The sequence below is a fragment of the Hypanus sabinus genome, chromosome 29 (assembly GCF_030144855.1).
Source record: "Hypanus sabinus isolate sHypSab1 chromosome 29, sHypSab1.hap1, whole genome shotgun sequence".
Classification (NCBI taxonomy): domain Eukaryota; kingdom Metazoa; phylum Chordata; class Chondrichthyes; order Myliobatiformes; family Dasyatidae; genus Hypanus; species Hypanus sabinus.
Window position 1 is genome coordinate 2154228 of NC_082734.1, and position 20929 is coordinate 2175156.

The 20929-nt window shown below is 48.9% G+C and overlaps 1 protein-coding gene across 5 annotated transcripts in view; it reads right to left on the reverse strand.

Moving 5' to 3' along the window:
* The window catches only part of LOC132382871 (integrin alpha-M-like), a 40807-nt gene extending 23414 nt beyond the window's left edge, over positions 1-17393 (reverse strand). For 2 of the 5 annotated variants that reach the window (XM_059953357.1, XM_059953353.1), the window contains exons 1-11: positions 17254-17393; positions 12982-13105; positions 11286-11415; positions 9660-9751; positions 8996-9051; positions 8223-8337; positions 6265-6392; positions 5807-5955; positions 4982-5135; positions 1877-2024; positions 1175-1248 (exon numbers count right to left, since the gene is read on the reverse strand). In XM_059953357.1, coding sequence (XP_059809340.1) covers positions 1175-1248; positions 1877-2024; positions 4982-5135; positions 5807-5955; positions 6265-6392; positions 8223-8337; positions 8996-9051; positions 9660-9751; positions 11286-11415; positions 12982-13036 — 1101 coding nt within the window. In that variant the 5' untranslated portion in view covers positions 13037-13105; positions 17254-17393. Of the gene's footprint in view, positions 1-1174; positions 1249-1876; positions 2025-4981; positions 5136-5806; positions 5956-6264; positions 6393-8222; positions 8338-8995; positions 9052-9659; positions 9752-11285; positions 11416-12981; positions 13144-16099; positions 16254-17253 lie in introns of all 5 variants that reach the window. The other 3 variants (XM_059953355.1, XM_059953354.1, XM_059953356.1) reach the window with 3 other exon arrangements.
* Between the last annotated feature and the right edge of the window lie 3536 nt (positions 17394-20929).

The window sequence follows — 20929 nt, forward strand, 5'->3', positions numbered from 1 at the left end:
CATGGAGACTGGAAAGAAGGGGGAGGAAACCCTAACTAAGTTGTTTGAGGTGTCTGGGGTAAGAAGAGAAGCTGGCGGGTGTTAGGTGAGAATAGGTGAGGGGAATGTGGTTGAGTGGGGAAAGGAGATGAAGTAAGAAGCTGAGAAGAGATCGCTAAAAGGCAGAAGAACAAGGGATCCGATAGGAAGAACATCCAATGGGAGGGAGGGACAGGAGAACAGAACTAGAGGGAGGTGACAGACATCTAAGGAGAAGAGAAGGAGTGAGAGAAGGACCAGACTGGAGAAAGGAAAAGGAGAAAAGGGAAGGGGGGGGGGAATTACCGCTATTGATTTTCACGCCATCAGGATGGAGACTACACGGAAAGAATATGGGATGTTGCTTCTCCAACTTGAGTTTGGCCTAATCGTGGCATTAGATGAAGCTATGGACAAGTATGTCAGAATGTGAAAAAGGAATTTGAATTATAATGGGTGGCCATCAGGAGACCCTGCCTTTTGGACAAAGGTTCAAAGGTTCATTTTATTATCAGAACACAACTCTGAGATTAATTTTCTCCACAAAGCCATAAAGTACAAAAAGAAACATGGCTCCCCCACCCGCACGAAAAGGAGTAAGACGCGATGCTTGCAAACTCGCCCTAACCTTCCCACTCGTTCAAAAACTATCAGATCGCTCACTCTGACACAGCAGCTAAACCATCAAACCCCTAACCCACCCCAACTCCTCCCACGCAATAAAACAGCGACAATACCATCGACCACCAAACCCCTCCCTCACCAAAAACTAACATATCGCCCACCCGCTACTCAGCATCAAGAAAGAAAACAGAGAATAACTGAAGGACACCTACATAAACTACAATCCACACCGATTATCACATGCATCTCGGAATTTCAAAAATACCAGCCGTCAGCATTGATGAGGGCAACTGCTCAAACCCCATCCTTCCCTATGGGCTTGGTCCGCCGAGAAGTGGCCTCCCGTGGACAGAGACAAGTACATCGATTGGAAATTTGGGCTAAACTCAGGCAATGGGTCTGGCTCAGATGGGGAAAGGGTCGGGTTCCCTGTTTTAGGACACAGAGTCACTCCTCTGACAGATACTCCCCATGGATCTGAGAAGACCGGGGAGCGGATTTTATTCTTCTGAGGAGTCAGCAGGGTTCTCACCTCGTTGAGGAGGACGCTAAATCCCACCTGGGACATCTCCATCTCGAAGGAGCTCTCGCTGGAGGATTGCGTTCCTGTGGAAGACAAAAAATGTGATGGGGACATGGAGTGGGAGTGGAAGCGGGACCGGGTAGTTGAGGGTAAACGGTAGGGGAGGAGATGAAGTAGGGAAGTGAGAAAACACAAGGGTTCACAAATTGGTGGGACGCAGGTGGGTGAGAGGGACAGGAGGAATATGACAGGAGAATCCACTGGTGGAGGAGGGAAAGATTCACGGGATGGGGGTATGGGATGGGATAAACGGAGGGGAGGGCAGGGAGAGAGAAAAAGATGGATATTGATAAAGGAAGTGGGAGGATGGAAGTAGAGGGGGAGGGTGCGGGGTTTATGAAGAGGAGAGGGAGCGGAGAGTGAATGGAAGATGAGCGAGGGCAATAGGAAGAGGGAGGAGAGAGGGAGAGGGGCAAACAGTGAAGGGGAGAGGGAATGAGCGGGCAGGGAGAGGGTGGTGGGCAGTAAGTGAGAGACGGAAGTGCTGGGAAGGGTGGAGGTGAGTGAGGGACTGTTGGTGAGGAATGGCTAGAGGGCGGCAGCAAGGACAACGCGGAAAGGGGCGGAAAAAGTGGAGTTGGACGAAGTTGGTGGGAGCGAGGGGGACCCCGGTGTCCCGTGTGAAGCCACTTCCTACTTTAGATTCCTCACCCTCAATCTTGTAGATTTTGGACTTGACATCCTGGAAAACAGAACGTAGCTCATTGTAGTCTTTCACCTTGATCAGATAATCGGGGGACGAGGCGATGATTTTCAGCTCATTCAGACCCCTGCTGCCCTCCTTGAAACTCTGTCCAACCTGTGAACAGAACAGAATTAGAAACCAGCTCACAGTATCCGTTTCATAGGGGAGAGGAATGGCAATACTAATCAGGGATAGTGTCACAGCTGCAGAAAGGAAGGCTATCATGGCGGGATTATCTACTGGAGAACGCTGTGCTGGATGCTGAGGCTCCAGAGGTGGTAGGTAAGAACATAGGGATCTCTATCTGTTTAGTATGATGGGAGAAGAGACCAGCATCTTCAACGTGATCCTGCAACTAAGCATAGCTTTCCCTCCGCCGTCCTTCATATTTCATAGGGATCATCCTTCCTTCCCCACTGATCTTTGCCTGGCACTTACCCCAGCAGGAGTGACGTGCCCCTACATCTCCTTTCTCACCACCATTCAGGGCTCCAAATAGTAATTCCAGGTGAGGCAACACTACACCTGCGAGTCTCTCCTGGTCATCCGATGCCACAGCTACGGATGCCACAAAAGGCAGGATCTCCCGGTGGCAAACCATTTCGATTCGACTTCCTATTCTCATTCCGATATGCCCGTGCATGGCCTCCTCCAGCCAAGCTCACGTCAGAGAAGCAACATCTCAGATTCCGTCTGAGTAGCCTCTAACCTGACGGTATGAACATCAATTTCTCCAACTTCCACTAATTTCTGCCCCTTCATCCTTTGCTTCGTTGTTCATTACTGTGGCTGGTTACCCTTTCACCCCCTCCCTTCTGTCCATTACCTCCCGCTGGCGGCCTTCCTCCTTCCATTTCTCCCAAAGTCAACTGTCCTCTATCAGACTTCTTCTTCCCTTTCTCTCTTCCACCGATCATCTGGCAGCTTCGTGCAGCACCTCCCCTTCCTATATCCATACACGACGCATTCCCCCTCCCGCACCCTCTTATTCTGACCCGCCCATTCCTTTCAAATCTTCATGAAAATTCATCTCTTAATCCCCCTCAATAGATGCTGCCTAATCTGTTAAGTCCCCCCAGCAGTTTGTATGTGTTGCTCAATTTTGTAGCATCTGCAGAATTTGTGTTGGGAAAGATGAAAAATAACAGGGCTATAGTAATGGGTGACTGCAACTTCCCTAATATTGATTAACACCTCTATAGGGAAGAGGATTAGAAGAGATGGAATTTGTAGATGCATCCAGGAAAGATCCTTGACACAATATGTAAACAGGCCGACTCGAGTACGGACTATTCTGTGATCTGTTACTAGGCAATTAACCAGGTCTGGTGACATTTTGGAGTCAGTGACCACAACGCCATGGCATTTACAAGGATAAGAACAGACGGCATGTGAAAATATTTAACTGGGGGAGGACGAATCAGTCAGGAACTTGTGAGTGTCAATTGGGAGCAGATGCTGTCAAGGAAATGAACAACGGAAATGTGGAGTTTGTTTAAGGAGTATTTTCGTGGAATTTGGATGTTTGTTCCATTGAGGCATTAACAGGATGGTCGGGTGAGATGAGGAAAGCACAGCACATAGAACTGAACAGCCTGGTACTGTATTCGTTGTGCCGAACTTTTAAGCTTCTTCAGTATAAAGGTAACCCTTCACTCAATCTTCCTTTCATCCATGCCTATCGAAGAGTCTCTTAAATGTCACCAATGTATCTGTCTCGACCACCAGCAACGGCAGGGCGTTCCATGCACTTACCACGCCCTGTGTAAAAAAACTTACCTCTGACATTCCCCTATACATTCTATAAAGCACCTTTAAATTATGCCCCCCGGGAGGAAGGGTACCGGCTGTCCACTCGATCTATTCGCTCTTATCATCTTATACATCTGTATCAAGTCGCCTCTCGTCTTCCTTCTCCCCAACGAGAAAATCCGTGGCTTTTGCTCCGATGCTCTGTTGTGGTCGCCGCTGACATGTAATTGTTCTTTCCTGTTTTGTTCTGTGGTTCAGGGGATTTTTGGGGAGGATAGAAAGTGGAGTTAAGGATCATGTTAGGATTCTGGGGACAGTTATGTGGGGGAATGAGAGGAATTAGAGGTGTTGCCGGAGTTTTGGTTCCTTAATCTCCGCTACACGTCTGAAGAACGCCGGCGCAACGCAGACATGGGATATCCCCGTGCAGAGACGGAATGTTTAACCGGATATTGGGCTGACGGACCAGCGTGGACGCAAGTCGGTGGTCCCCCCAGCAGCGAATTGCTAGCGGGTTACGGAGTGCGAGTTCCATGCTGCTGGAGAAGTGAAGTCCAATGCTGCTGGAGCCAAATGGGTTCGGGAATCGATGAGAACGGAGATGAGCAGAATAAACAGTCGATATTTCGGTCCTTCTTCAGAACTGAGACGGAAGGGTGAAGATGACAGAATTAAAAAGATTGGGCAGGGGAGGGGAAAAAGGCTGGCGGTAACGTGGTAGGTGAAGCCAGCTGGATGGGGCAAGTCCAGGGCTGCAGAAGAAAGAATCTGATAGGAGAGGAGAGTGGACCATAGGAGAAATGGAAAGAGGAAGGGACCCAGGGGGAAGTGATAGGCAGGTGAGAAGAAGTGAAGGTTGGGAGTGGGGATTAAAGGAAGGGAAGGGGAATTTGTTCACCGGAAGGAGAAATCGATTTTCACGGCAGGGAGGGAATCTCATTGAATCCTCCCAAATACTTAATGGCCTGGATAAAGCGGACACAGAGAGGATGTTTTCATTACTGTGAGGATATCAGCTCTGAAGGTTTCAGCCTCAGAATGAAGGAGGGCCTTTTAGGGCCAACGACAACGAATTTCTTCCGCCAGATCGCAGGATTCGTTGCGACAAAGGCTGCGAAGACCAGATCTTTGGGTATATTTACGTTAGCGATTCCCGCGCCTTTCCTCACGTAGATATCCACTTTGTCCCTCACCGATCTCGCTCTAACTCCCACACAGAGAATCCCCCTTCCACATGCAGACCCCATGCCTGTGCCACACGGATCTTCACCTCCGTCCCACACCCATCCCACCCACGTACATACAGGGGGGATACCTACCCCAATTGCATAGCGAGTGATCTGTTTGTCCTTAGCCTTCTGGATGACCTGCGACAGACTGAGGTCTCCCTGTGTGGTCTCTCCATCCGTGATCAAAATCAGGAGCTTCGCTGCCCCTTTTCTTGCCCCACCCTCCTCCGTAAACACAGAAGATCTGCGCAGCACAGGAGGGAGTAGTGTAACATTAAAGATAGCAGGAGGAAAGGCCATTCTTCCCCTCTCCTGATTCCAGTGGGTATACATCATACGTTCTCCCTTTCCCCATCCCTTCCTCTCACTCTATCTCTCTTCACCCCTCTCTCACTCTCTATCTCTATCACACACACACACACACCCTCAGAAGCCCCTCCCTTAATGTAAATAAAAGCCGCCTTATTCTTTCCAGTGAAAAGAAATAAAAATCTAATGTTTTTGTGGTTGAGAGAGGGAGGTATTGAATCACTACCAGAATGCTGGATAGTTTCCCTCCACACCGTCCCATCACACACTCCAGGGATCAGACACAGAGTGTGGCTCCCTCCACACCGTCCCATCACACACTCCCGGGGTCAGACACTGTGAAGCTCCCTCCACACCGTCCCATCACATACTCCTGGGGTCAGACACAGAGTGAAGCTCCCTCGACACCGTCCCATCACCCGCTCCCGGGGTCAGACACAGAGTGAAGCTCCCTCCACACCGTCCCATCACACACTCCCGGGGTCAGACACAGAGTGAGGTTAACTTTACACCGTACCAGCACACTCCCCTCTCCCCTCCACCCCCGGGGTCGGACACAGAGTGGGGCTCCCTCTAACCCTGCCGTCACGCACACGGAGTAGTTACATGGTATAATCGATCCCAGTTCCGGTAAAGGTCGAACTCTCCATCAGTTGGATGCGATTCACGATCTCACCCAGATTCTCTCGTTGGGCCTGGAACGTTGCAAAGCTCAGTTCCGTTCTGACCATGGCGGAGTATTGAACGATGGCAAACTGGAGAGTGAAGAAGGCTTCAGTGAAGACAGAAACAGTTGCCCAGTCCTGTGTATCTGCTCAACTAGCCCCATTGACCTGCCTCTCTTCCGCAGGCCCATGTCAGTCCCAAACTAATCCCACCGTCTCGCTCTTTCGCCACAGTCACGTGTCAGTCCCGAAATTTACCCCCAATGCCCCGTGCTCTCTTCACAGCCTGTGTCAGCCTCCAAACTAATACCCCTGCCGGACCTCCCTCAACTCCACACCCAACTCCTCTCGTTTCTCCCTCCTCCCCACCCCTGACGTGAACCCCGCCCCGTCACCGACCTGCATGTCAGCGTCCGATTGTTCCATCATCTTCAACATGAACATTTTGTTCGCTTCCAGGTCTATTTTGCTGAGACTGTTGGACCCATCGAAGAGAAAGACCACATCTAGCATCTCAGGGATACACTCTGGCAGAGAGGGGGAGAGCGGCAGAGGATGTGAGAGGGAAGGACGGCGAGGAACTCAGCACCTCGGGAGTTGTCATAAGTAGAGAGCGTCGCACCGAGGGAGGGCATTACTGTCATGTCCGTACTCCCTTCTCCCTAGTTCCTCTCCCCATCTACCTCTTTACCCTCAATCCATCCTAAACTCTCACTCATAAACATTCCTTCTCACTCCGTGAACGTCTCCCTTTCACCTTCCTCTATCTTACACCACTCCTCTCTCCTTCCTCCCTCTCCTAACCCTTTCTCAGCTCCATACCTCACTCTCCTCCTCTCCTCTCGTTAATCCACTCTCTCCTTTCCCATTCCTTCTCTTTTAGCTCCCACTCGTTTCCCCTTCGTTCTTTCTTTCTCCCTTCCCTTTCTCTCCCCTTCCTCCTCTCTTTCTCTCTCTACCCTACCAACCATCATTCCAAATAAACTGATCCCTAAGCTCCAAAATCTGGGTCTTAGCACTCAGATCTGCAGCTGGATCTTCAACTTCCTGACAGACAGGACCCAGGCTGTAAAGATAGGGGACAAGCTCTCCTCTACAATCACTCTGAGCACCGGTGCCCCACGAGGCTGTGTACTCAGCCCCCTGCTGTATTCACTGTACACCCATGATTGTGTAGCCAAGTTTCCTTCGAACTCAATATATAAGTTTGCTGATGACACCACAATTGTAGGCCGTGTCTTGAGTAATGATGAGTCTGAGTACAGAGAGGAAATTAAGAACCTGGTGGCATGGTGCGAAGACAATAACCTATCCCTCAATGTCAGCAAGACGAAGGAATTGGTTGTTGACTTAAGAAGGAGCGGTGGACGGCACGACCCCATCTACATCGGTGGTGCGCAGGTGGAACAGGTTAAAAGCTTTAAGTTCCTCGGGGTGAATATCACAAATGACCTGACTTGGTCTAACCAAGCAGAGTCCACTGCCATGAAAGCCCACCAGCGTCCTTACTTCCTCAGAAAGCTGAAGAAATTTGGCCTGTCCCTTAAAACCCTCACTAATTTTTATAGGTGCACCGTAGAAAACATTCTTCCAGGGTGGATCACAACCTGGTATGGAAGTTGTCCTGTCCAAGACCGGAAGAAGCTGCAGAAGATCGTGAACACAGCGCCGCACATCACACAAACCAATCTTCCATCCTTGGACTCACTTTACACCGCACGCTGTTGGAGCAGTGCTGCCAAGATAATCAAGAACACGACTCACCCAGCCAACACACTTTTTGTCCCTCTTCCCTCAGGGAGAAGGTTCAGGAGATTGAAGATTCGTACGGCCGGATTTGGGAACAGTTTCTTTCCAACTGTGATAGGACTGCTGAACGGATCCTGACCCGGATCTGGGCCGTACCTTCCAAATATCCGGACCTGACTTGCACCACCTTACTATCCCTTTTCAGTTTTCTAATTACGATTTATAATTTAAATTTTTATTACATTTACTTCGATTTGTACTCCAGGGAGCGCAAAGCGCAGAAATAAATATCGCTGTGATGATTGTACGCTCCAGTATCAATTGTTTGGTGACAATAAAGTAAACTTCTCCCCTCCCCCTCTCTTCGTCCTTGCAATTCTATTTCTCCCATTCCACCTTCCTCTCTCTTTCTCATCATCTCTCCGCATAATATGTCCTCTCTCCACACCCCTCCTACTCCTCTTGCCCTCCTCACCCCCTTGCTCTCTCTCCACGCCCAACCCTCCGGAACAGGAAGCTCCACTGGGCATTCCCCTCCCTCCTCACCCCTGCCCATTCCTCCTCTCACCCTCCACCCTTGACCCGCCCCTCTTCTCCCCTGTCCTCACCGATTTTTCCGATGTCCAGTGGAGCTTCCAGTTCCAGCTGCTTTCCGAACCGAATGCACTTTCCTGGGAACCAGGTGTTTCTCATGCATCCAAACACCGTGTTGGGATCACAGACCTAGAGCGGAGGGTGAGAGTGAGAGAGAAGGTCTGAGTGTGTGTGAGAGAGGGAGAGGGAGAGGAAGAAGGGAGAGGGAGTGAGGGAGAGAAAGAGGGGAGAGAGAGTGAGGGGGAGAGAGAGAGTCAGAGAGAGGAAGACGGGGAGAGAGAGTGTGTGAGTGAGAGAGGGAGGGAAGGAAAAGAGAGGGAGAGAGAGAGGGGAAGGAGGGCTAGAGTGGGTGTTACCCAGAGAAGCAGCCTTCCCCACCCTCTCCAATCACCAGTCATCCCCTCACCTTCCTGCCCTCGATGTACTACCCCCAGAGACACCAGAGGGCCACGGGATCTGGGGGCAGATAAGCACCAAGGAAGGAGAGGCGCGGATTGGGAGGATGGTCAGGTCGGGAAAAAAGCAATACTTAGGAGGGGTGGAGGGCGAGGGAGCTAGAATGCTGGAGGGAGTAGAAAAGGGAGGGAGGGGGAGAGGAAAGGAGGGGGGATGAATGGAATCCTGATGTGGTTGAAGACGGACGAAGCGCCAGGGGAAAGAGAGAGGTCGCTACTTAGGGAGTGAAGGAGGAAGTGTTCAAAGTTCAAAGTAAAGCTGTAAAGGGGAGGGCGAGTGAGAGGCGACGATGTAGGGTAGGGACGGAAAGGACGGGACGTGAGGAACCTACCACCAGGTTTGGCCCCGAAGCGTCCATTGAAAGCGCGGCGGGGTTGTTGAAGGAATCTGCGAGAACAACGAGAGACAAGGCCGTTAGCGAAGCAGTCAGAGGAACAGCGTGCAGAAAATTTCCCTCCCCTACCACCTCCGTTCCCTTCTCACACATCTCCACTCCTCCTCCCCTCACCCTTCCCCCTTTACAGCACATTCCCTTACCCTAACTCTCCCTTTCCCCTTTTTCCATCTTCCTCCCTTTCTCTCCCCTAACCTCTCCTCTCCGCTCCCTCCCAGTCCATCATCAAATCCTCTGCTTTCCGCATTCCCGGCTTCTCCCCTCTCCCCTTCCTCCCCTCTCCTTTGTCTCTTCACCTTCCGAGCTCCCGCCTCCTGCCCCTCTCTCTCCTTCTGCCTACCTTCTTCGTTTCATAATTCCTCCACACTCTCTCTACCGCTTTCCCTCCACCACTCTCTTCCCCTCCTCTCTTCGCATCTTCCCACTCTCCTCACACTTTTCCCTACTCTCCCCTCCCTTCACTTCTCTCGGTTCCGGCCTTTGGCTCTCATCCCCTCCCTCGGCCTACTTACCCTCTTACCCCTACGGTTGCCCCCTCCCTCCCTTCCCTTGTACTGTCCCCTCACTGTGTCGCCACCAATCGCCCTCAGGGATCATTCACCAGTGACGTTGGTGGGGTGGCAGTCACCGCCTCCGACCGGGCAGCGGAGTAAGACGGCGCTTCCCATCTGGTCCTTTCCCATCACTCCGATCCTGCAGAAGAGGATAAGGGGTGCAGAGTCGTAATTCCGGGGCACCAGAAGAGGGAGGAATGAGAGGGTCGAGAGGGGTGGGAGAGGCGGGCGGGGAGGGAAGGACGGCGGGGATGAGACTGGAGGAGGGGAGTGGCGTTGAGAGATGAGAGAGGAGGGAGAACGTGAAGGCAGGAGGAAGGTAAAGATGACCGAGGAAGGCCCAGCACGGGAGGGGGCAGAAGATTGAGTGGGAAGAGCTCTGAATAGGTAAGGAGTGGAGAGGAGGGGACGATTGAGAGATTTGGAGGTGGAGTGAGAGAGGAACGGGAGGGTCGGTGGCAAGAACAGAGGGAGAAGGAAGGGCAGTGAGTTGGGAGGATGGGGCGGTGAGGGTGGTTGAATGGGGGTGGAAGTTGGAGAGGAGGGCGCACTGTGGAGATTTAAGGATTTGTGGAGAGAGTGGGTGCTCTGTGGAGGAATGATGTACAGAGGGATGGCTGGCAGGGAGGGAAGCGGAATGAGCGGGAGCATTGCAGGACAGGAGGCAGGCAAGGACCGGAGGAGGGAGTGAGGAAACTGGGGCTATTCGCCGGATGGGAGAGCCACAGGTAGGGTGATAAGGAAGAAACGCTGATAGGGAAGGAGTCAGCACCGTGGGCAGGGAGCAGCAAGGAAGCAGAGCCGTAGGAGAGGCGGAAAGGAGGGAGCGGGAAGGAAGGAAAGGATAGATGGGGAGGGGAGGGAGCACTGATGAGAAGTGGGGTACTGGATATGAATAAGGGAGAGGATGGTGTGGTACGGCAGCAGAGATAAGGGGGAGAGCGAGGAGAGAAGGAGGTACAGCAAAGAAGCAATTGGATAGGTTCCCAGAGTCAGACGACAAACCCCCCCGGTGATCTTGATGGGCGGTAGTGTGAGGGAGGCATCGTCTTACAACTGGCACAGAATTTATATTCCTCCCTGGCTACAGCTGCGGTGCTAGAAGACTGGAGAACAACAAAACGTTGCGTCCTTACCGGAGGATGGCAGTCGGAAATAGTACTGGGGATCAGTATTCAAGCGATGGGGAGACGTGGGAGGAAATTCTGGAGGTATTAATTGGGCCGAACATAGAAGAGGATACTGTGTGTCCTCAACAGAGGGCAGAGAGGTCCTGTCCGGATCAGCTGACCTGCTAAGATCAGTTTATCCAGGCGACAAGAGCCTCAATGAGGGCGTCATGCAGGGGTGTCAGCAAAAGACACTGATGGGGTCTCTGCACAGTGCCCAGGAAATGAAGTGAGAGCATTTGGTACCCAGGGCTCCTGAGGAAACTAGGTCCACAGACGGCTCAGTTGCCTAAGACAGTGCAGTACGAGACGTCATGTCCAAATCATGGAGAGTGGGTGATACATCACACACCAATCCGGGAGTCAGACACAGAGGAAAGCTCACTTTGCACCGTCCCACTGCACACTCCCGCACAGACTCAGAGTGAAGTTCCCTCCACAGAGTCATCCTCTCTCCTTGTCGCTGACCCTTGCCCACACCCTCCCAATTCCCGCCAAACTCACCAGCTGTTCTGATCGTCTCCAAACTGGAACACGCGATCACCGAACTCAGACCCATTCCCGGTGGGGGATATCGTTGCCCCAGCTGTGTCGAGATTAAAGCAGTGGGCAGTGAGCAACAGCGATAGAGCACCTGTGTGTGGGGAGAATACAGAGTGAAATTCCCTCTTCTCCGTCCTGTCACAACACTCCTCGAGTCAGACACAGAGAGAAGCTCCGTTACAGCCGTCTAGTCATATAGAAACCTATAAAACACACAGAGCTGCAAAGACATCACAGAAACGAACCCCCTCCATCGATTCTGTCTGCATTTCTCGCTGGGGTGCATGGGGTGTCCAGGGAGGGGTAACTCCTCTGGTGGCGAGCTTGTCGACTTCATCCACCTGTCACCCAACTCTCACCTGTGGTTGCAAGTAACTGTTTGCATGCGACAGTGGCCACACCCCGGTGCACCGCTTCGACAGGCGGGCTAAACCAGGTGAGGGTAGCCGGGAACTTCCAACCCTGGTGAGACAGGGATACGTCTACCCCAACGTGCGTAGCCAGTTCTGTCGGACTGGGCGGATGAGATCAACTCCAAGATCCAACGGCCGAGAAGGCGGTGCTGCAAGGCTTCGTGGAGAGCGAAAGGCATGACAAGGCACAGCAGGCGTCATGGTTAACCACTGCAGCCCAAGAGGTCTCCAATCATAACGACTTTTCTTACCGTTCGAGCAAGATATTTGAGGGCGAGAGAATGGAATTGCCCCACCCAGCACAACGGCTTTTTCACTATAAAACTCCACCGGCACAGTTTTTTTTTCTCCCATACAACTCTTCACCAGATCAATTGATGATCTGCACAGAAATGACGGATTCTCGCTGCCCCAGTAAAGCATCCAACAACGTCAATGTGCCCAGTCCACCCCGGACATTCTCTCTTCTCTCCGTGCTGTCGGGGGGGAATCACACCCCCAGTCTCACGGACAGCTTCTGCTCCGCTATTACCAGATATTGATTCGCCTCCTCATCGGATCAGACGGACCATTTACCACTTGCACCTTATTGCCTGTCTGCACTTTCACTGTAAACTTTTAACATTTTATTCTGCATTAAGTTATTGTTTTACCTTATTCTGCCTCGATTGATCTGTGTGAAGTGTGCAAGGTAAGAGTTTCAGCGAACCGCAGTATTCATGATAATAATGAACCAATTTATTATTGTTTCACAAGTGAAAGGTTTTGGCTTAGGTGCCGTCCAGACAGATCACTTCACACATCGGCACATCAAGGAGGCACACCTCAGCAATGTTCGTTATCCCACTGCTGTACTCTGTCTGAGTTCGTGAATGTGCGGTTAGGCACAGCTCATTCGTCATCTATAAACTTCCCGATGCACTAGTTATTGGCTGCATCTTAGATGGCGAGGAGGGAGCACTCAGGAATGAGACAGATAGGCAGGTTGAGTAATGTCAGCAAGTCTAAACAATTGACTGTGGACTGTGGGACAAGAGGGTCCGGATATCATACCTGGAATAGAAGTGATCACCGAATGATCGTTCTTCTCCATCCTCTGTCCTCCCTCCACTCCCCCCCCCCCAACGAACATCCGCCCCTCCTTCTGAAACTTATAATCACTTTATCAGGTCTTGCATGACAGATGTCGGTAGTAATCAACCTAACTGTGATCCCAGTTTGAGGTGGTAATGTGGGAAACTCACCCGCTATCCTGAACAGCTCCCAAGTGGATCCCACATTCTTCGATCCCAGAAACATCTTCGGTGGCAAATATCATCTGATCATCTGAATGTCGGACCAGACAGGAGGAGGCGAGGCGATACCCGTCTGCGGAGAGAGAAACCACCAACAACTGGGGTCGGGGACTGTGAGAACAGAGAGGAGAACAAGCTAGTCTGCCGCTCCAGATGCGGTTTTGTGGAGAGGTGAGGATCGGGACAGGAGGGAAGGGAATAGTGTGGAAAAGGACAGGGTGGGCAGAGTGGGCATCCCTGAAAAGAAGCGAACAGCCCCGGAGAACGCGGGGTGTGGGGGGAAGGAGTGTGAGCTGGAGGGCTGGAGGCGGATCTTGTCCTGACTGAAAGAGGACGAGGGCACACAAGCAGCTCTGCTTTGTGCGGGGAATTGGTATGTCTAGAGTGGAGAGAGGGCGTACAATGTTTTCAAGGGATATTAGAAATTTGGTTCGGAAAAAGAGGGATGTCTACAATAGATATAGGCAGCATGGAGTAAAGGAATTGCTCGAGGAATATAAAGAATGTAAAAGGAATCTTAAGAAAGAGATTAGAAAAGCTAAAAGAAGATAAGAGGTTGGTTTGGCAAATAAGGTGAAAGTAAATCCGAACGGTTTCTACAGCTATATTAAAAGCAAGAGGATAGTGAGGGATAAAATTGGCCCCTTAGAGAATCAGAGTGGTCAGCTATGTGTGGAGCCGAGGGAGATGGGAGAGATTTTGAACGATTTCTTCTCTTCGGTATTCACTAAGGAGAAGGATATTGAATTGTGTAAGGTGTGGGAAACAAGTAAGGAAGTTATGGAACCTATGACAATTAAAGAGGTGGAAGTACTGGCGCTTTTAAGAAATTTAAAAGTGGATAAATCTCCGGATCCTGACAGGATATTCCCCAGGACCTTGAGGGAAGTTTGTGTAGAAATAGCAGGAGCTCTGACGGAGATCTTTAATATGTCATTAGAAACGGGGATTGTGCCGGAGGATTGGCGTATTGCTCATGTGGTTCCATTGTTTAAAAAGGGTTCTAGAAGTAAGCCTAGCAATTATAGACCTGTCAGTTTGACATCAGTGGTGGGTAAATTAATGGAAAGTATTCTTAGAGATAGTATTAATAATTATCTGGATAGACAAGATCTGATTAGGAGTAGCCAGCATGGATTTGTGCGTGGAAGGTCATGTTTGACAAACCTTATTGAATTTTTTGAAGAAGTTACGAGGAATGTTGACGAGGGTAAGGCAGTGGATGTAGTCTATATGGACTTCAGCAAAGCCTTTGACAAAGTTCCACATGGAAGGTTAGTTCAGAAGGATCAGTCGTTAGGTATTAATGCTGGAGTAATAAAATGGATTCAACAGTTGCTAGATGGGAGATGCCAGAGAGTAGTGGTGGATAATTGTTTATCGGGATGGAGGCCGGTGACTAGCGGGGTGCCTCAGGGATCTGCTTTGGGCCCAATGTTGTTTGTAATATACATAAATGATCTGGATGATGGGGTGATAAATTGGATTAGTAAGTATGCCGATGATACTAAGGTAGGAGGTGTTGTGGATAATGAGGTGGATTTTGAAAGCTTGCAGGGAGATTTATGCCGGTTCGAAGAATGGGCTGAACGTTGGCAGATGGAGTTTAATGCTGAGAAGTGTGAGGTTCTATATTTTGGCAGGAATAATCCAAATAGAACATACAGGGTAAATGGTAGGGCATTGAGGAATGCAGAAGAACAGAGAGATCTAGGAATAATGGTGCATAGTTCCCTGAAGGTGGAGTCTCATGTAGATAGGGTGGTGAAGAAGGCTTTTGGAACGCTGGCCTTTATAAATCAGAGCATTGAGTACAGAAGTTGGGATGTAATGTTAAAATTGTACAAGGCATTGGTAAGGTCAAATTTAGAATATTGTTTACAGTTCTGGTCACCGAATTATAGGAAAGATATCAATAAATTAGAGAGAGTGCAGAGACGATTTACTAGGTTGTTACCTGGGTTTCAGCACTTAAGTTACAGAGAAAGGTTGAACAAGTTAGGTCTCTATTCATTGGAGCGTAGAAGGTTGAGGGGGGATTTGATCGAGGTATTTAAAATTTTGAGAGGGATAGATAGAGTTGACGTGAATAGGTTGTTTCCATTGAGAGTAGGGGAGATTCAAACGATAGGACATGATTTGAGAGTTAGGGGGCAGAAGTTTAAGGGAAAACCGAGGGGGTATTTCTTTACTCAGAGAGTGATAGCTGTGTGGAATGAGCTTCCTGTAGAAGTAGCAGAGGCCAGTTCAGTTGTGTCATTTAAGGTAAAATTGGATAGGTATATGGACAGGAAAGGAGTGGAGGGTTATGGGTTGAGTGCGGGTAGGTGGGACTAAGTGAGATTAAGAGTTCGGCACGGACTATGTTTCCGTGCTGTGACTGTTATATGGTTATATGTTATAAGAGCGAAGTAGGTCAGCTGGTTCAAAGGTGTCGCGACAGAAACCTGGCACTCAACGTCAGCAAGGCCAAGGAACTCGCTGTGGACTTCAGGAAGGGGATATCGGGAAACATTCGGCAGTCCTCATCGAGGGTTCAACCGTGGAAAGGTGGGGGGAGCCTGAAGCTCCTAAGCAGCAATATCTCAGAGGACCTGTCCGAGGCCAACACACTGATACAGCTCGACGAGGGCACACCAGCGGCGTGAGGAGACTGAGGAATTTGAGGAGACTCGGTATGTCTCGAAAGGCCCGAGCAAACAGTCCAGAACTCTGCCTGGTTGCACTCCCGTCTAGGGGCATATCCTCTCCTCGCAACTGCCATCAGGATGGAGGTGCAAGAGCCTGAAGTCACACACTCAGGGATTCAGGAACACGTTCTTCTCCCTACTCTCGGATTAATAACCCCTTGAACACCACCTCTGTTCTTCTTTGAAACTCTGTGTAGTTTTGTAACTTAAAGTATTTTCTTACTGTATATGTCTGGCCCTGTACTGCTCCGGCAAAATATGTCTACGGTGTATCGGTAATAATAAACCTGAACCTAAATCTGAGAGTATCGGTATATCACCAGGATTTAATATGATGATAGACTCCTTAATCGCACTGGGGACCAAAGAGATCTTACCGTTCGGGTCCACAGATCACTGTGAGCGGCCACACAATTGGATAGGCGGCAAAGAAGGCGTTCATTTGGTTTGTTAAGAAAGGAAATCAGATTGCAGCTGTATTAAACTTTGGTCAGTATTGTGTCCAATTCCGGTCGCGCTGAGACAGGAAGGCTGCAAACAGGATGCACAAGAGATTTAACACGACGGTGGCTGGATTACAGGGAATACAGTATAAGGAGAGGCTGGACAAAGTTAGGCCGTTTTAACTGGAAGGACGAAGTCCAAGGGGAGACCTGATAGAGGTTTTTAAATTGGGAGGCATAGAAAGAATAGATAGTCAAAATCTTTTTACGAGGGTAAATACTAGAGCAGTTGATAGAGGTTGGAGGCGTTTAAGGACAACAGACGCAGGGAGTGGGCGGTGGCTCGAATTTGTTAATGGGCTACATTTCCGCCCTGAAAAATAGTCGCTGGCCGACATCTTATGCACCTCGACCAGGCCACTTATTCTCAGGTGGAGCAGTTCAAAATGCTTCAAGATCGACATAAAATATGTAAAATACACATTTAATATAAATTGGGACATCGTGGAGTGAATGACCAGAGTCAGAGAGTCAAAGAGGACCGTCAGCCCGACCTGCCCCTCCCAGCTCGTCCAAATTTCCTGCGCTCAGCTCCTATCGCTCCAAGACCGTCCACGAACGAGCTACCAAAGCAAGTGTTTAAGACAGGTACAGTAAGAAGCACTTATCCATACGCTTCTTATCTAACACTATTGTACCTTCCTCAACCGCTTACTCTGGCAGCTCGTCCCATGAACTGTACACACCACCGTCTGTGTCAAAAAGAGTAGCCACTCTGGTCCCTCGCCATCAGATTTCTGAACGGATCATGAACCTAATTTCTTGCTTTCCTTTTGCACTACCTCGTTGCTTCCAAAATATTTCTCGTAACACTCTATTGGCACAAAAGAAGAAATGTCACAACGTATGTCGGTAATAAACCTGATTCTGATTTCCTCTCACCCTAAACTTAAGCCCCCTAGTTTTGAACTCCCCTATCCCGAGGAAAAGAATGCAACCGTCCACCCTATTTACGCTTTACGTTATTTCAAAGACTTCGATTAAGTGGCCTATTTATTTCCCCACGCTCCATGGCTAAAACTGCTCACCTGGCCAGCGGCTCCCACTACCACAGGCCCTCTAGTCCTGGGCACATCCTCCTAAATCTTCTCCGTATCCTTTGCGGTTTAACCACATCTTTTCTGCAGCACGGAGTCTGAACTCGCACTCAGTGCTCGGAATGAGGCCCCACCAGCGGTTTACACAACAGTGTTTCCGGAGGAAACCGCATCGAGTTTTTGCGCCCAGTTGATACGCCATGGAAAACAGTGCCCCCTCCATGAACTCTGTCTACACTTCCCGCGGCCTCGGTAAAGCATCAGAGAGCCCGAGCTCTCTCGGATGTCCTTTCTTTCTTTCCCCACCTTGCCGAAGATACAAAAGGCAGTACCGCCAAGCTGGATAACAGCATCTAAAGAGGAATTCTTTAGCCAGAGATTGGTGACAGACAAGTGTCTTTCGGTGCATTTAAAACGGGGGTTGATAGGTTCTTGATTAGTGAGGAGGTCAATGCTTACAGGGAGAAGGCAGGAGAATGGGGTAGAGTGGAAAAATCAATCAACTATAATCGAATGTCGGAGCAGGATCATTGTTCTTAATAGGCCAATACTGCCCCTATAACTCATGGTCTTACCCCCACTGTCATCAGACGTTTGAAGGCCCCGAGCACGATAGGACGGACCCTTAACCTTACAATCTTCCTCGTTGTGAGTTTTGTGCCCATTGTCTGGGTGACCTGCACTTCCTCTGTAATTGTAACACTTTATTCTGCACTCTGTTTGTCCTCGGTTCTACCTAAATGCACTGCTGTAGTGAAATGATCTGCATGAAGTATGCAAGACAAGCTATTCACTATACCTCGGTGCACAAGACGATAGCACAACTGATACCATAGAACATTGCAGCACAGAAACAGGCCCTTCGGCCCTTCTTGTCCGTGTCGTACCATTTTTCTGCCTTCTCCCACTGAGCTGCACCTGGACTGTGTCCCTCCATACCCCTCTCATCCATGTAGCTGTCCAAGTTTTTCTTAAATGTTAAAAGTGAGACCACATTTACTATTTCATCTGGCAGCTCATTCCACACTCCCACCACTCTCTGTGTGAAGAAACCCCTTGACTAATGTTCCCTTTAAACTTTTCCCTCTTCACCCTTAACCCATATCCTCTTTTTTTTCACTCCCCTTGCCTCGGTGGGAAAAGCCTGCTTGCATTCACTCTATCTGTACCCATCATTACTTTATATACCTCTATCAAATCTCCCCTCATTCTTCTACGCTCCAGGGAATAAAGTCCTAACCTATTCCACCTCTTTCTGTAGCTCAGTTTCTCAAGTACCGGAAACCCTTCTCTGCACTCTTTCAAATTTATTAATAGCCTTTCTGTAATTTGGTGACCAAAACTGCTCACAATACTCCAAATTCGGCAATCTTTTATACAATCTCACCATAACATTCCAACTCTTATACTCAATACTTTGATTCATAAAGGCCAATGTGCCAAAAGCTCTCTTTACGACCCTATCTACCCATGATACCACTTTTATGGAATTATGTATCTGTATTCCCAGATCCCTCTGTTCTACTGCACTCCTCAGTGTCCTATCATTTACCTTGTATATCCTACCTTGGTATTTCCTTCCAAAGTGCAATACCTCACATTTGTCTGCATTAAACTCCATCTGTCATTTTTCAGCCCATTTTTCCAGCTTGTCCAAATCACCCTGCAAGCTTTAAAAACCTTCCTCACTGTCCACTACACCTCCAATCTTTGTATCATCAGCAATTTTGCTGATCCAATTGACCACGTTATCATCCAGATCATTTGATATAGGTGACAAATAACAATGGACCCAGCACTGATCACTGTGGCACACCACTAGTCACAGGCCTCCTCTCAGAGAAGTAATCACTACCACTCTCTGGATTCTCCCATTGAGTCAATGTCAATTCACTACCTCTCCAAGTATACCTGGCGACTGAATCTTCCCAACTAACCTCCCATATGGGACCTTGTCAAAGGTCTTACTGTAGTCCATGCGGACAACATCCACTGCCTTCCCTTCATCCACTTTCCTGGTAACCTCCTCGAAAATCTATAATAGATTTTTTAAACATAACCTACTATGCACAAAGCCATGTTGACTCTCCCTAATAAGTCCCGGTCTATCCAAATACTTGTAGATCCTATCTCTTACTACTCCTTCCAATAATTTACCTACTATTGACGTCAAACTTACTGGCCTATAATTTCCCGGATTAATTTTAGAGGCTTTTTTAAACAACGGAACAACACGAGCTATCCTGCAATCCTCTGGCACCTAATCTGTAGATATTGACATTTTAAATATATCTGCCAAGCCCCTGCAATATCAACACTCGTCTCCTTCAAGGTCCGAGGGAATACCCTGCCAGGTCCTGGGGATTTATCTACTCTGATTTGCCTCAAGATAGCAAGCACCTCCTCTTCAATCTGTATAGGTTCCATGACCTCACTACTTTTTTGCCTTATTTCCATAGACCCCATGCCAGTTTCCTTAGTAAATACAGATGCAAAAAAACCCATTTAAGATCTCCTCCAATTCTTTTGGTTCCATACATAGCCAACCACTCTGATCTTCAAGAGAACCAATTTTATCCCTTACTATCCTTTTGCTCTTAATATACCTGTAGAAGCTCTTTGGATTATCCTTCACCTTGATTGCCAAAACAACCTCATGTCTTCTTTTTGCCCTCCTGATTTCTCTCTTAAGTACTTTTTTGCACTTTTATACTCCTCAAGCACCTTATTTGCTCCCCGTTGCCTATACCTGTCATCTCTCTCTCTTCTTCTTTATCAGAGTTCCAGTATCCCTTGAGAACTAAGGTTCCTTATTCTTATTCACTTCGCCTTTAATCCTGACAGGAACATACAAACTCTGCACTCTCAAAATTTCTCCTTTGAAAGTCTCCCACTTACCAATCACATCCTGGCTAGAGAACAACCTGTCCCAATCCACGCTTTTTAGATCCTTTCTCATTTCTTCAGATTTGGACTTTTTCCAGTTTAGAAACTCAACCTGAGGACCAGATCTATCTTTATCCATGATCAAGTTGAAACTAATGGTGTTATGATTACTGGAACCAAAGTGTTCCCCTACACACACTTCCGTCACCTGTCCTAACTTGTTTCCTAATAGGAGATCTAATATTGCAACCTCTCTAGTAGGTACCTCTATAAATTGATTTAGAAAACTTCACTGGACACATATTACAAACGCTAACCCGTCTAGACCTTTAGCAGTATGTGAGTCCTAATCAATATGTGGAAAGTTAAAATCCCCCTACTATCACAACTTTATGTTTCCTGTAGTTGTCTGCTAACTCTCTGCAGATTTGCTCCTCCAATTCTTGCTGACTATTGGGTGGTCTATAATACAACCCCATTAATATGGTCATTCCCTTCCTGGTTCACAGCTCCACTCATGTGGCCTCGGTAGTTAAGCCCTCTAATCTGTCCTGCCTGAGCACTGCTGTAACATTTCCCCTGACTAGCAATGCCTCTTCCCCCCCCCCCCAACCCTTCATACCCCTGTCTCTATCACGTCTGAAACATCGGAACCCTGGAACATTAAGCTGCCAATCCTGCCCCTCCTGTAACCAAGTTTCACTAATGGCTATAATGTCAGAATTCCATGTGTCAATCCACGCCCTCAGCTCATCAGCCTTCCCCACAATACTCCTCGCAT